Here is a 12,846-nt window from a genome sequence, read left to right as displayed (position 1 = left end):
TCCAGATAAAGAGCCAGATGAAAAACAGCTCTTTCATTCTATTTGAACACAGAGAGCGTCAGCACTGTCTGTGTCAGAGATTTCTTATGTGTAAAGGGCGTAGACAGTGGGAATGTTCTGCCTGCTGGATTTGTTTATGGAAAAAAAGGATTTGGAATTTCATTATGCAGTGAAATGAAGGTCTTTTGTTTGAGCGCTCCGTCCCTTTGTGTTTATGCATCTCTGATTGTGATGGAGCACCAATAGATGTTGTTTGTATGAGTTTAGGTCATGTCATACTGTGGTCTAAGCAGCCTTTCCAGAGCATGTGTATGTGTGTAAATATCTCCCTGTGTTACCATGCTTATGTTTGTTTCTGTGGGTTACATCCATGTGGAAGTGTGGTGTGTTTGTGGGTGAGTGAGTTGCGAGTGTGAGACAGAAACATGAGGAGAATATGATGTTTTTCTCAGTGTGTGTTCTGCCTCCACAGTAACATCCCTCTCTCCTCTTATTTCCTCCTGCAGCTGAGGACTGCCAGCTGCTCTCTCAGATCCCAAAAGTGCGCTGCCTGAGGAACGGCAGGAGAGAGGGTGAGTGTGCAGGGACGGGGGAGAGGGGATTAAGGTTAAAGATATATGCAGTGGGTTTTCTAAAGCATTTTTCAGCTAAAAATTGCCGTCTTTTAAATAACTAACCATGCTCACCATGATTAGTATAGATCCTCAGCCGATAGAATGTGTTTACAGAAATGTTTAGAGCCATAACAGTACATTAATAAAGCCACTACATTAAGCTGGGATGTTATAGTAAATACCACAAGTATTCAATTAGTTATGAATATAATCTAAACCCCACTCCATTCACCAAGGGACAATTCAGACCTTAAATTTCAGCAGATCAACAAGGCGGTAAAATAATATCTAAGGTGACAAGGCATCTCAAGACAGTGGATTATGTTATATAGCTAGAGGCTAAATTAAGTTCCACAATGTCTGAATAGTACAGCTGGTTTTAAAGGAGAAAGGAAAAACATTTTCAAGCCAATATTTACTCCAGATTAATTAAAGTTTATACAACATAATGTGACAGTTCAGAGTTGTACGGTGTAAATTTGTCACATTAAAAATAAAATGAAATGAAGGTCTGATTGGCATTAAAATCTAACTAGATTGGGAAAGAAACTGGTTATGTTTACCTCATTTTGAAATAAACCCCACATTTTTGCAAACAGGATAAACAACCACGGAGCGATCTTTTTCATAGATGAGCTGAAGTAAAAAGAAGTAAATAGATCACTGAAATACAAAGAAACAACTGATCAAAAGCTTTTATTAACTAAACTTTGACGCTATATCTGTTTAATAACCATTAGTGATGAATCAGGCTGAGTGGCTTGAGACTCTGCTTTGTATACTTGAAATCAGGTCCATAAGGGTGACAGGAAACTCAATTTATGACCACATATCATCGACAACAGTTCCTGTGTCTTTAAAAAACAAGTCAATTCAAATTTTCCCAAGTTAAGGGGATATTCATCTGTTTTTCTCCCATTTTCAACTGCTCCCCCATAGAGAAGTTAGCAGGCTTTTGCCACTCTGCCAACTGAGCAGTCGCATCACATGCCAATAGTGACGTCAGTACCCTCCATATCGCCCTCAATGAAAAAAAAATTTGACACCCTTGATTTAGAGTGAAAAAGATGATAAAACAGATTATCCTGTAGGACATAGATATCTAAGATTAGCAAGTTGCTACCCCAGCAACCTGACAGCCAAATGTGATTTTAGCAGTGCATTTCCTGTCCAACCTATTGTCCATACTTGTTCACCTCTGTCTACAAAAACCAAGATGAAAACAGCCAAAATGTGAAACCCAAGGCTTTTTCTAAATGCTTCAAAAAGCTCCAAAGAAACAGCAGGTGAAGTCTTAGTGATATCAGGAAACTTGAGGTACAATAAACTGACCGAGTATCGCAACAAAAATGTGCTTCCACAGCCTCAACCACTTTCTGAAAATACCAGCAGACACATCACAATTTTTGTAATTATAGCAAGAAAAAAATACTGTCAAGACTTTTTGAACGTGGTGAAAATAACTTGCTTCAAACTGCTCCATCATAGAATAATCACCGTCAAAGAAACCAGGCTGTCTCTGACAGAAAGAACAGTTAAATGTGAAAAGAAGAGGAAATGAATGGAAGTGATGTTTGAGTCTTTGCCAACTGGTTTCTGATTGAAATTAATCCCTGATTTACATGAAATCCTCACCCTACAAATGAGAGTTCAGTCAGACAAAAAGCATGGAGGAGCAGTGTTTTTGAGTTATTTGGATGTCTTACAATAATCCCTCTTATTTGCTGGGTATGCTGCCTGTGTTGCTGCTCTCACTGCAGACTAAAGACTTTGTTTGGGCTTACCGACCACATGCTGACAAAACATGAACATATTGGATTCACTGACTGCTCCCAACTGTCATCTGAGACGCACGAGCCAAAACGAGCTGAAGTTTACTTTAAAACAGTCTCAGAATCTACGGCAGGGAATAAACCATCAAGAGTAGAATAAATCTTTGCTAGCTTATTGCTCATTCTGAAAATCTGCTGTAAACAAAAGCTCAGAGATGCATAAACAACTGTCAATGTCACTTTTGTTATTGATTTTAATATTAGATTGATGTTGGGCAGCTCTTAATGGTGTCACACCTTCAGGCATCGTTGACTTTGTCCTCTTTAATGTGTCAGAATGCTGCAGCCTGAGGACTTTTAGCACTGGAGCATTAATAATAAATGGACCCACAATAACAGCAGACAAGCATGAAGAGGCAGGCTGTTGTTGGTTATGACCAGTTAAGATTTAATGTCTGACCTCTATCATCTGAGAACTCAGGTTTTTAATGTGTTTATGGAGTATTTTGATGTTAAAACAATACATTTTCTTGCTCATTTGATTGAAAAATTGTCAGTTTAACAAAATCCACAGTTATTCTCAATTTTCATAAATTTCAAGATCCTTTTTGCAATCTCTTTATGCCTTTGACTCAGTTTTAAGCACCCTTGGCTTTATCTTTAATAAGAAGGGAACCTTGAAATTACAAGTCAGAGTTATTTCTTTATTGATCAGTGTATTGCCTGTTTTCTGCAAGTACTGTAGTTATTGTTTGGGCTCTAAAAATTAAGAATACATCCTTTGTCCAATGTAAGGGCACAAAATGAAGTGCTTTAAGTTTATTAGATTGAATTGAATTAAATAATGAATATTATCAAACAAAGCGAAGCAGTAAATAAGTGGCCATGATTGTTTTCAGCTCTGTAAATGTCCTAATCTTGACATTTCAAGCACCTAAGTTTACTTTTAGAATGAGTTTTGACTGACTGTTCTGCCAAAGTGGCACCAGGTAGACTACAGCTGCAGTTTTTGATATTTGAGCAAATATTTGAGCATTTTTCCAATTAAATTGTGAAGCTGAATGTTTAGCCCCGCTTTCCAGAAAGTGTAGAAGGATGTGCAGAACTTTTGAGTGCCTTTTCAAAAGAATTGGAGACAGATCTGCAGTTAGAAAACACAAGCGCTTAGCAGACATACATTTCTTCATCTCCAGTGATAATGAGCCTTTTTTGGTTGTTTTCTGACATCTCTGCCTCTGCATTTTAAATCTCTTGAATTTCAGAAGCACAATAATATTGAAATAGGCTTTAAACCAGATATACGGATGCATTTTTGGCTCCTTTAGAGAAGCATGCACCCTTGTACAGAGGCCAGAGTCATCAATGCACTGGTCACAGGTTAAAATCTTGATCCTGCTGCTATTTTGTGCATGTCTTCCTCCACTCTCTTTTACCTTATTTCCATTTTTTCTTCAGATGTACTATCAAATAAAGCAAAAAGCCTAACAAAAGCCTTTTAGAATTACCCAGTTTAATCTTGGACCTTGCCACAAGCCTACATAAATAACCAGACATAGTAGTACATCTCCAGAAAAATAAAACTACAGGGGCCCAGATAACCTATTGGTTTTGGTAGTGGCCCATGTAAAGAAGAGACCCAGGTTCAAGTCCAGCCTTTAGCTCTTAATCTTTAGCTCTAAAAATAAATCCTAAAAGAAAAGGTTTCTATGAATCAATGCAAACTGCAAGCCCTGTGATTGGTCATCTGAGTAGCATCATATTTCCTCCACTTAAAAAAATCAGTCCTCTCTTAAACAATAGGAAATACATTAGAGAAGCCAAGAGTAAATTTATTCAATATGAGCTACGTAACAGATATTATGCCTAAATAGTTAATCAAAGAATACAAAGGTTAATCAAGTGTAAAGCAGAGCATAGCACATATAGCAATGTTTTATGGGAAATCAGAATGGTTTTCCCATTCTGGCACATGTATGCATGCAGTGTTCATGAAGGCCACAATAGAGAAGTAAAGGTTAACAGGTTAAATTAGTGTTGGTCATTCAAAGAAATGGTCTCACCTGACTGTCACTAGAATGGTCACTGGTACGGATGCACATCTGCTGAGGGATTTTTAAGAAACTAATACAAAGTTTTCTCTTTGGAAGATGATTTGCTTCAAGCTACACAGTCCAATTCTTCTTCAAACTAACTGAGCTTATTTTAGAGAAGAACACCATGTATTTTTACTTGTTTTCAAAGATTTATGTCTTAAGGCAAAAACCACATAAAGGCAGAATGGAGGGGGAGAAAAAGTATCGAGAGGCTGATTAACACTGGTTTTGACCTTTTCATGTGATTTTAGCAAAACAACAAACATATTGAATGTTGCAATCCTCTGCCAGAAGCACTTTTGTAAGTGTTTTAGTAGGATGGCGTGCTGCTTTTTTTCTGTTTGTCTGAGCCAAGCTTCTTCACACCGGCTCCTTTTAAGTCCTGTTTATTCTCTTAGCTTTGTGGTGTACGTACTTTTTGTCTAAGGCGGTTTGATCGGCGCCTTAATGAGCAGCGTCTCTGAGGAATTTTACTTAAGAACATGTCAACAAAAATTCCTAAGGGAACGTATTTCCATAGAGCACAAGAAAATGTTTTCATGGGGCCAAACAAAAGAGGAGCTAAAACTGATCCTCTTAATTAATCTGAGAATCACGACGAGAAAGATTCAAGGCTGCGCTCTGTTATCTTCTGACAAAGCACAATAAGCTTTGCTAATGATTTTACAGGTTACTGTTAAAAATATCAGTATTTGAAAGATAATCTGTTTAATTAACAGTGGATGCTGTAGAAATATAGCCTCATCCACAGTTAAGAGCTCATACTGGTGATGTAGACTCACTTTAATGAAGAAAATCACCTGAAATCACAGTTTCTCCTCAGCCTGTAGCGTTTTTGTTCTTAATTTGGTGTCTTTTAAAATAGATACAACTCGCAGCTCTAAATTAGCACTTTTCTAGCCTTTTCTCAGAAGCGTGGCTAAGTGGTTTCAGGGCAAAAATGGAGAACCAGTCTAGTTTCTACTTAAAACTAATCCAATTAATGCGTCTCATTTCAAAGGGCTGCTTGTTTGGGAAAAACTCTTTCACCTCCGAGTCAAATGTAAATATCACAGAAACACAAGAAAAGCAAGTATTTAATGAGCAAAGTGGGCAAGGTCTTTGGATTTTTCTGAACTTCAGAAGAAAACTGATTAAAACACCAGACATGTACTTTTTAGGACTCACTATGCTGTTTTTTTTTCTAAATCTTTAAGGCAGATGAAGCAGATATAATGTGACATTTGAAACCTTTTAAGTTTATTTTATTTTCATATAGAAGGCTTTAACTTCCCCTCAACATGCTCATCTTCAGTGCAGCAAACTCCCCGACCAGGTGGAGCCATCTTTCTTCTTGTGGTGCATCGATGCATGGGTCGTAAATTAATGTGTTCGAATACATTATCGGTCGCCCCAGCTCTGCCTCTGAGCCTCCCAACCTTGAATTTAAAATGTCAGACATGTTTGATTTCTTCTCCTTCTATTAAAAATTTCACTGCACACGAGCACAGCTATCTGAGGATTTCATTCATCCTCCACGTTTGATCACACTTCTTGAGTATGTGGAACCTCTTCAGTGAAATAGTTTCTACAAACAGCAGCTGCGTGGTCTCACAGTCTGGTTTGATTGTCTAGAATGTTGTTTTTGTAGGATTGTAATTCAAAAACTTTGTGTAAACTGTCTTTATGTCTGGTGTCTCACATTTTTAAAAATCATTTCAGCCCTAAAAATCCTCTTTTGTGTGACCAGCTCAAAAGATTCTTGACAAGCCTGTGCCTCATAGCACCTGCTGCAGCTATTACAGAATGTTTGCTGATGCTTGTTCCAAGTTTTATGGAAGCTATTTCAAAAAAAGTCTTTGACATCCCAAAATATGTAAAAAAAAAAATCCTCCTTATCTCAAGAAGCTAATCTTTCAGCTCCTGAGTGGTCAGGAGTCATCTCTGTGACATGTCTCTGACATTTTGAACCAGCGCTGTAACACCAGCTGTCGCTTTACAACACCAGGCATCAAAATGTCAGCAGTGAGCAAAAATATTTAGCTGGTCTCAGTCTCCTTCAGTGCCCTCTCCTCTGTGCCCCTCCCTCAGGTCTGATCCGGTCACGTGTGCGAGGAGCCAACACGGCCTCGGCCTCCATCTTGACCTTCTTGGACAGCCACTGCGAGGTCAACACTGATTGGCTGCAGCCGATGATCCAGAGAGTCAAGGAGGTATGAACCTAAAGGCTCACAGTCTGCAGTGAGACACTTACAACATGCTGCCAATATACATTCATACAGCAGACAGGCATAAAGACATGCATTTTAGCAAGGGACACTTTTCACACTCCCTTCTGGAGATTTTGCTCCATTTCATGGTAGGTTTTACTGGCTGTGATGTAATATTTTGGCGTTGTGTGTAGTTAAATAAACCTTCAATATGTTCAGTGAAGATTTAAGTCAGCACCAGATGTCACACTCCACTTGGCCGCTGCTGGAAACACAAACAGTGTGGTGCCATTTTCCCATCCAATCCTTTTCTCACTTGCTCCTGGAGGGCTTTCGCTGTATTAGCAGGTCTGTTTTGTGTTGCTGTGGTGGTCTGTGTTGTTCACAGTTAAAGCATTAACTCTGGCTTTAGGCTGCGTGCTGGGCTCTTTTCTGATTTTTTAATGCGGTGGGAAGATTCTCCACATTCACCACATCTTTAATTAAATTAAGCAACCCACCAGGGACTCTAAGACCACATCTATGCATGAATGTTTCTCAATTTAAAACACTAACAGGCGGTGATGCAAATCCAGTCACTCCTCATTATCAGAGGGGATTTTTGTTTCCTTGATATTTCCACAGGAACCATCAAGACTGTTTCATACAGAGTGCTCTTCTGCACAAAGCATGCTTGGAATTCAGATGAATGATTAAGACACACATAAGGTGTACGCTCACTGAGACAGAAGTGTTTGGTAATTTGATTAAGAGTGATGTAGCTGCGGAAGGGGACCTTCATCACACGCTAATGAGCACCCGGCTGTTTGCTGGCACTCTTCCCTCCCCTGACATGATTACAAACCTGCCACTGGGCTCCAACCAGCACAGCTGCTGCACTAAATCCGCTGCCATCATCTCCAACCAAAGGGCCAATGTTCCTACTGACTCTGCAGAAGGAGCTGTTTCATTTCAGATTATCCCAGGCTGACACTCAGACTGAGCTGCTTCCAATGTGTCTCATTTGTTCATCCACTCACTTCACTCTCAGGAAACGCTGCAGCTGTTCCAACTACCCCGATTCCCCCACTTTATTTACAGGATTTGTGCACAAACATGAACACTTCTATCAGTGCACTCAACATAATAGCCACAACATCTAGCTAGAAATCTAGGGAATAACTAAACATTTATTTCTTGTCTTGCTGAGACATAAATGAACATTAAGTCACCACTTCTATGTAAAGATGAAAATTGAAAGGCAGTTCCATAAGGACCTGGCTCTGCATTTTCAAAACCAGAAAATCAATCATGTTTGAGCATATCAATACTGCTGTTGAGTCCCATGGGTCCTCTATGTAAACAATAGAAATATTGAACAAAACCTGAGAGATTGGTTACTGAAGGGGCCTCTAGAGGTCAATCTGTAAAAGCCACCATATTGAAAACGCTTTCTCAGGCTAATGTAATGTAACTGCTACGTTCTAACCTATAAGTATTTAGCACATTAGCAAGGTGAATCAGTAAAAAACTTGTCAACTCATGTGTAGGGATGGGGATCGTTAATTTTTATTGATATTGATACACTTATCGATGCTCCTTATGGATAGTCCTTATCGATAGCACTATTGATGCTTTCTATAGTTTGATTGAAAGACAAAATGAAAGCAGATATTTAAACTACAAGTGGTCTTAGCTGAGTAGAGCTTGAGTTAGCTATGATTCAGTCTGTCACATTTATTGTATATCCCTCAAATATAAGCGCATTCTTCATATTCACAACTGTATTTATTGAAGTTTCTCATTAAAAAACAAATTTTCCCATTTTATATGACATTTGAACACATCATAACATATAGAATACAGTCGTCTAATTTACTGAGATTACCTGAATGCATCATATTTTCTGTTGTTCAGCTCGTAAAGTTGCTAGTTAACTTCAATTTTGCCGATTCCACCATGGATTTCTACTCTGGATTCATATTTTTAACAAACAAGAGTTGCTACAAAATTTTGGAGCACTTTTCAGCATTTATCTGAGCAGCTGAAGAAGAAAACTGTCCCGAAGCAGCTGAAGAGATTTATGAGTGCATGTTACTCCCAGCGCAGGCAGATATGATTACATCAGACTCACAGTCAGTCCTTCGTCCTTAAACAGCTGAAGGTACCACAATCTGGTTTAATGTGATGCACAATAGTGACATGCCTTTAGTTTATGTTCCCCTTGTAAGAACTGATGTATGTTTTTACACCAGTTATATCTTAAAGGGACATCATGTCACAGAGCCTGTGAGACTCGTTAGCAGTATCAATAAGCCAAAACGTTATTGATTTTCGGGTATTTGAAAAACACGGGTTTTGATCCTCATCTCTACTCATGTGCTTGCTGCTGTGCGTCAATTATTCTTATCCATCAAAGCAGCTATAGTGAAATCCACCAAACTCTTGTTTTATGTCCCACAAGTTAGAAGCAGTAGAGATGCACTGATGCATCAGTATTAGTAAACATCTGAGAGAGAAAAAATGTTTGCAGAGTGGAAAAGTGATGAAAAAAAGTGGTATCAGCAATTGGCTAAATTATTATTTCAAAAATTGAATCTGCCATGATTTTCAAAATCAGTGCATCCCTAAAAAATAGAATCTGTGTTGAAAGCTAGCATGATAAATAATAGTTACCTAACTGAGCTGACATAAAGTAACAGTATGATGTGTTTCAGGTCATGCTGGTTGAATGAGTTTTAGGGATGGGGATTTTAACTTGGATCTGTAAAGACCTGGTTCTGTATTTTTCAAATACCCAAAAATCAATAACGTTTTAGCTTATTGATACTGCTATCGAGTCTCCCAGGCTCTGTGATGTGATCATTAAAAAGATCATTAAAAAAGACATGCATCTTGCATAAGTTTTCATGACGTCAGAGCTCTGAGAGCTTTGGGAGGCACAAATTTTACTGGAGGTGGCTGCCTTGCAATTATACAAGCAAGAAAAATGCTGATATTTGTGAAACCTTGAATAAATACAGTTGTTTGGAGGTGACATTTGTTATCTCAGCAATATCTGAACAGAACTGGTATATCTATGGCCAATGAAAGAGCTTTTTTATAATAATAAAAGAAGTGTTATGTTAGTATCAGTAAGGCCTTGGGTCATTAAGGAGTATCAGTAAGGGTATCAATATCATTAAAACAGGCCATCCTCATCCCTATTCACATGTCTGTAGTGAAAATGAAGCTGCAACTGTCAGCCAGTAATCTTAGCTAACTTTCTCAAGACCAGCAGCTTGAAACTGAGATAATCCCTGACTGAGACATCTGTTCACTGAAGTGTCCCAGGTCCATGTGTTGGACTTCCTCCTCCCAGAATAGACCTTTTTCTGAGAAAAAGAAACACCATGTTTATCAATGACCTTTTAATGTACAGGCTGATGATGTTGTTACTCTGCGTTAAAGTCAGGTTGCTGTTTTCCTCATTTGTAGTCTTTATGCTGAGCTCCGATACTCCACCTTCAGATTAAAGTTTCATTTTCACTGAACAGTAATGAGGATGGTTACAGTCTCAGCCTGCTTATCTTCCAAAATGTTGATAAAAAGAACAACAACTCATTATCTACAGCATTAAACGTAATCATGTTCTCCACTGAAGGTCACTGAGGCTGTTTGTTCTAGTCAGAAACAAACTCATTCAAAAACTCTGCATGCAACAAACCTGATAATCAAACCACATATTCAGAACCCTAAAAACACCACTCAATGATTTATTCAGGAGACTCGGCACATTGTGAGTTCATGCACATCGTTTATACACTCACTCACTCACGGCGTGTATGTGATTCCACACACTCATCCTCTGGGCTCCCGGCAGCTGTGACTCATCCCGCTTGCATTACAATCTCTTAGTCTGGTGTTCATGAGAGCGCCGGGCTCAGAGATAATTCACCGGCTCCACTGCCTGGCTGCACCCGCTGCTGCCTGGGTGTGTCAGAAACCTTGATCCCGGGTTCAGGAAGGTCTCAGAGAGCAGGAAAATGGATGAAGGATCTCAACAACACAATGTCATATAATGACACTTTGTTAATTTAGAACAGCTGCTCTTTAATTAGTGATAAGGACCGGTAATGAGATCTACAGTTACAACTGTTAAGGGATTAGAGATTTAGGCTCAGTGAAAGGTAAAGTCATCTGGTTTTCTGAGGGTGAGCAGGGCCAGGGGCTTGTGCCAACCCTCCTATCCGCCTGGAAAGTCCCTTAAGATGTGCTTATTCACCACACCCACCCCTACTCCGCCTTAAAGAGGCAGACTGTGTTATTTTTGCAACGTATTATATTCAGATGCCCCTGGTAACGCTCCAAGACATCCAGAGCATGACCAGGGTTGTGTAAATCCTCTTTACCACCAATGGTGCCCCTGCAGGCAGCTTACTCGCCACGCCTATGCCTTACATCAGTCTCAGTTTTTAGCCCAAAAATGCCAAAAAGTTCTGCACATTACCATAGATACAGCAAAATAAGCGAAAATCATTCATAAAATTATTTTTAATTTCAAGTAAGCTGACTTTAGAGATATGACAGCTTACAGGAGTTCTCAGATCTTCAGACTGTCACAGGGGGTTAAATCATCCTGATGAGGCGAAAGAGGTTTTCACATTCTTTTAACTGCATTAAACTTCACAGTAAGAACATAATGAGCTATAGATGAGCGCCTTGTAGTTCATCATAGGTAAATTGTAGCTTTTCCTCAGCAGACCTATGTGACGTCTTTATTATCCGCCTGTAAGTGCTGTCAGATCCCCCAATCACAATCATCTTTTCCAGTCGCCTTATCCTCATCTTTAAGTATATTTTTTTTTGGTCTTCTTGACCAAACCCAAGAAAAAAACAGACCAATAAAATTGTACCAGAGGAATTTTGTGACACAATAACGGAGCTGGAAATAGTTCGTGATCATGTCGGCTCCCTCCCTTGTTTTTATTTATCTCCTCTCTGATCATAACTTCTGCTGAAGGTCCACAGTCTTTGGCGTGTGGCTCCATAAATTGTGGCTTCTTCAGAAAGCTCAAGATTGATTCCTGTGCAGCTTTAGAGACTTTATCCTCTCAGGTTTGCGGTCTGTCTCCGGGGAATGTGATAATTCAGGAACACCTGGAGGGATTTTGCTCAGATTAATGTGTCTGATTCATTTTGCTGTTTTCTTCTGGGGAGCTTTGCTGCAGCTGCAGAGACTGGAGAGCAGAAATAAGAATAAAGGGAAAAAACAGAAACTCAGTGTTATCATTCAGCAAGTATCGGCTAAAAAAATGAGATCTTTCTGCATGCAAGGTTAAGAGAAAGTAGAGAAATTGACTATTTTGAATGACAGAAAAATGCTGCACTTAATTTAACCTGGTTAAACTGATTGCACCACAGTAACAAATCCATGGTGAATGCTGTGGATTAGACTTGACACAGAGTTCTGAATCAGGCTTTAAACTTGAGGATAAACTGGTTAGATTTTGGTGTTTAAGTTCAAATGTTGTTCTGCTTTCACATCCTTTACAATCTCTTGACCACAATATCTCAGCTACACCTGGAAAAAATGTATCTTTATCTTTATATTTTTTACTCCTGTGACAGCTAAACAAACAAAATCCTGTTAAATCTATTAGTGGACGACCACCCAAACTCAGTCCTTTGCATATCCTTTCCCTGTGATATATCTCTCCTTTAGATTATCGTTATCTAACATCTACTATTTTATGTAGACCTACTTTTTCCTGATATTTTCATTCATAGTACATTCAGAAAGTATTCAGACCCTTCTCTTTTTTCAGTTATGTTGCAGCCTGATGCTACAATCATTTAAAGTCATTTTTTCTCTCTTTAATTTACACTCAGTACCCCATAACGACAAAATAAAACATTTTTTTTGTTGTAAATTTGTTTAAATGAAAAGAAAAACTGAAATATAACACATTCAGACCCTTTACTCAGTACTTGGTTGAAGCCCCTTTGGCAGCGAATACAGCTTCAAGTCTTTTTGAATATGACACAGCAGGCTTTGCACACCTGTATTGGGGGATTAGCATCCTTTTTGCAAACCCTCCAAAACTCAGTCAAGCTGAATGCGGACTGTCAGTGGACAGCCATTTTCAGGTCTCTCCAGAGATGTTCAAGGCCACCTGTACCTGAACCACTCCTGTGCTGTCTTGTCTTAGGGTCTTTG

The 12,846-nt window shown here is 39.0% G+C and overlaps 1 protein-coding gene across 1 annotated transcript in view; it reads left to right on the top strand.

Moving 5' to 3' along the window:
- Window positions 1-12,846, top strand: part of galnt16 (UDP-N-acetyl-alpha-D-galactosamine:polypeptide N-acetylgalactosaminyltransferase 16) — a 77,276-nt gene that overhangs the window by 39,574 nt on the left and 24,856 nt on the right. Inside the window, exons 5-6 of the mRNA XM_041812935.1 lie at window positions 507-572; window positions 6,550-6,671. Coding sequence (XP_041668869.1) covers window positions 507-572; window positions 6,550-6,671 — 188 coding nt within the window. The remainder of the gene's footprint in view (window positions 1-506; window positions 573-6,549; window positions 6,672-12,846) is intronic.

The sequence above is a fragment of the Cheilinus undulatus genome, linkage group 18, assembly GCF_018320785.1.
Source record: "Cheilinus undulatus linkage group 18, ASM1832078v1, whole genome shotgun sequence".
NCBI lineage: Eukaryota > Metazoa > Chordata > Actinopteri > Labriformes > Labridae > Cheilinus > Cheilinus undulatus.
This window is presented reverse-complemented; position numbering and strand designations above follow the sequence as displayed.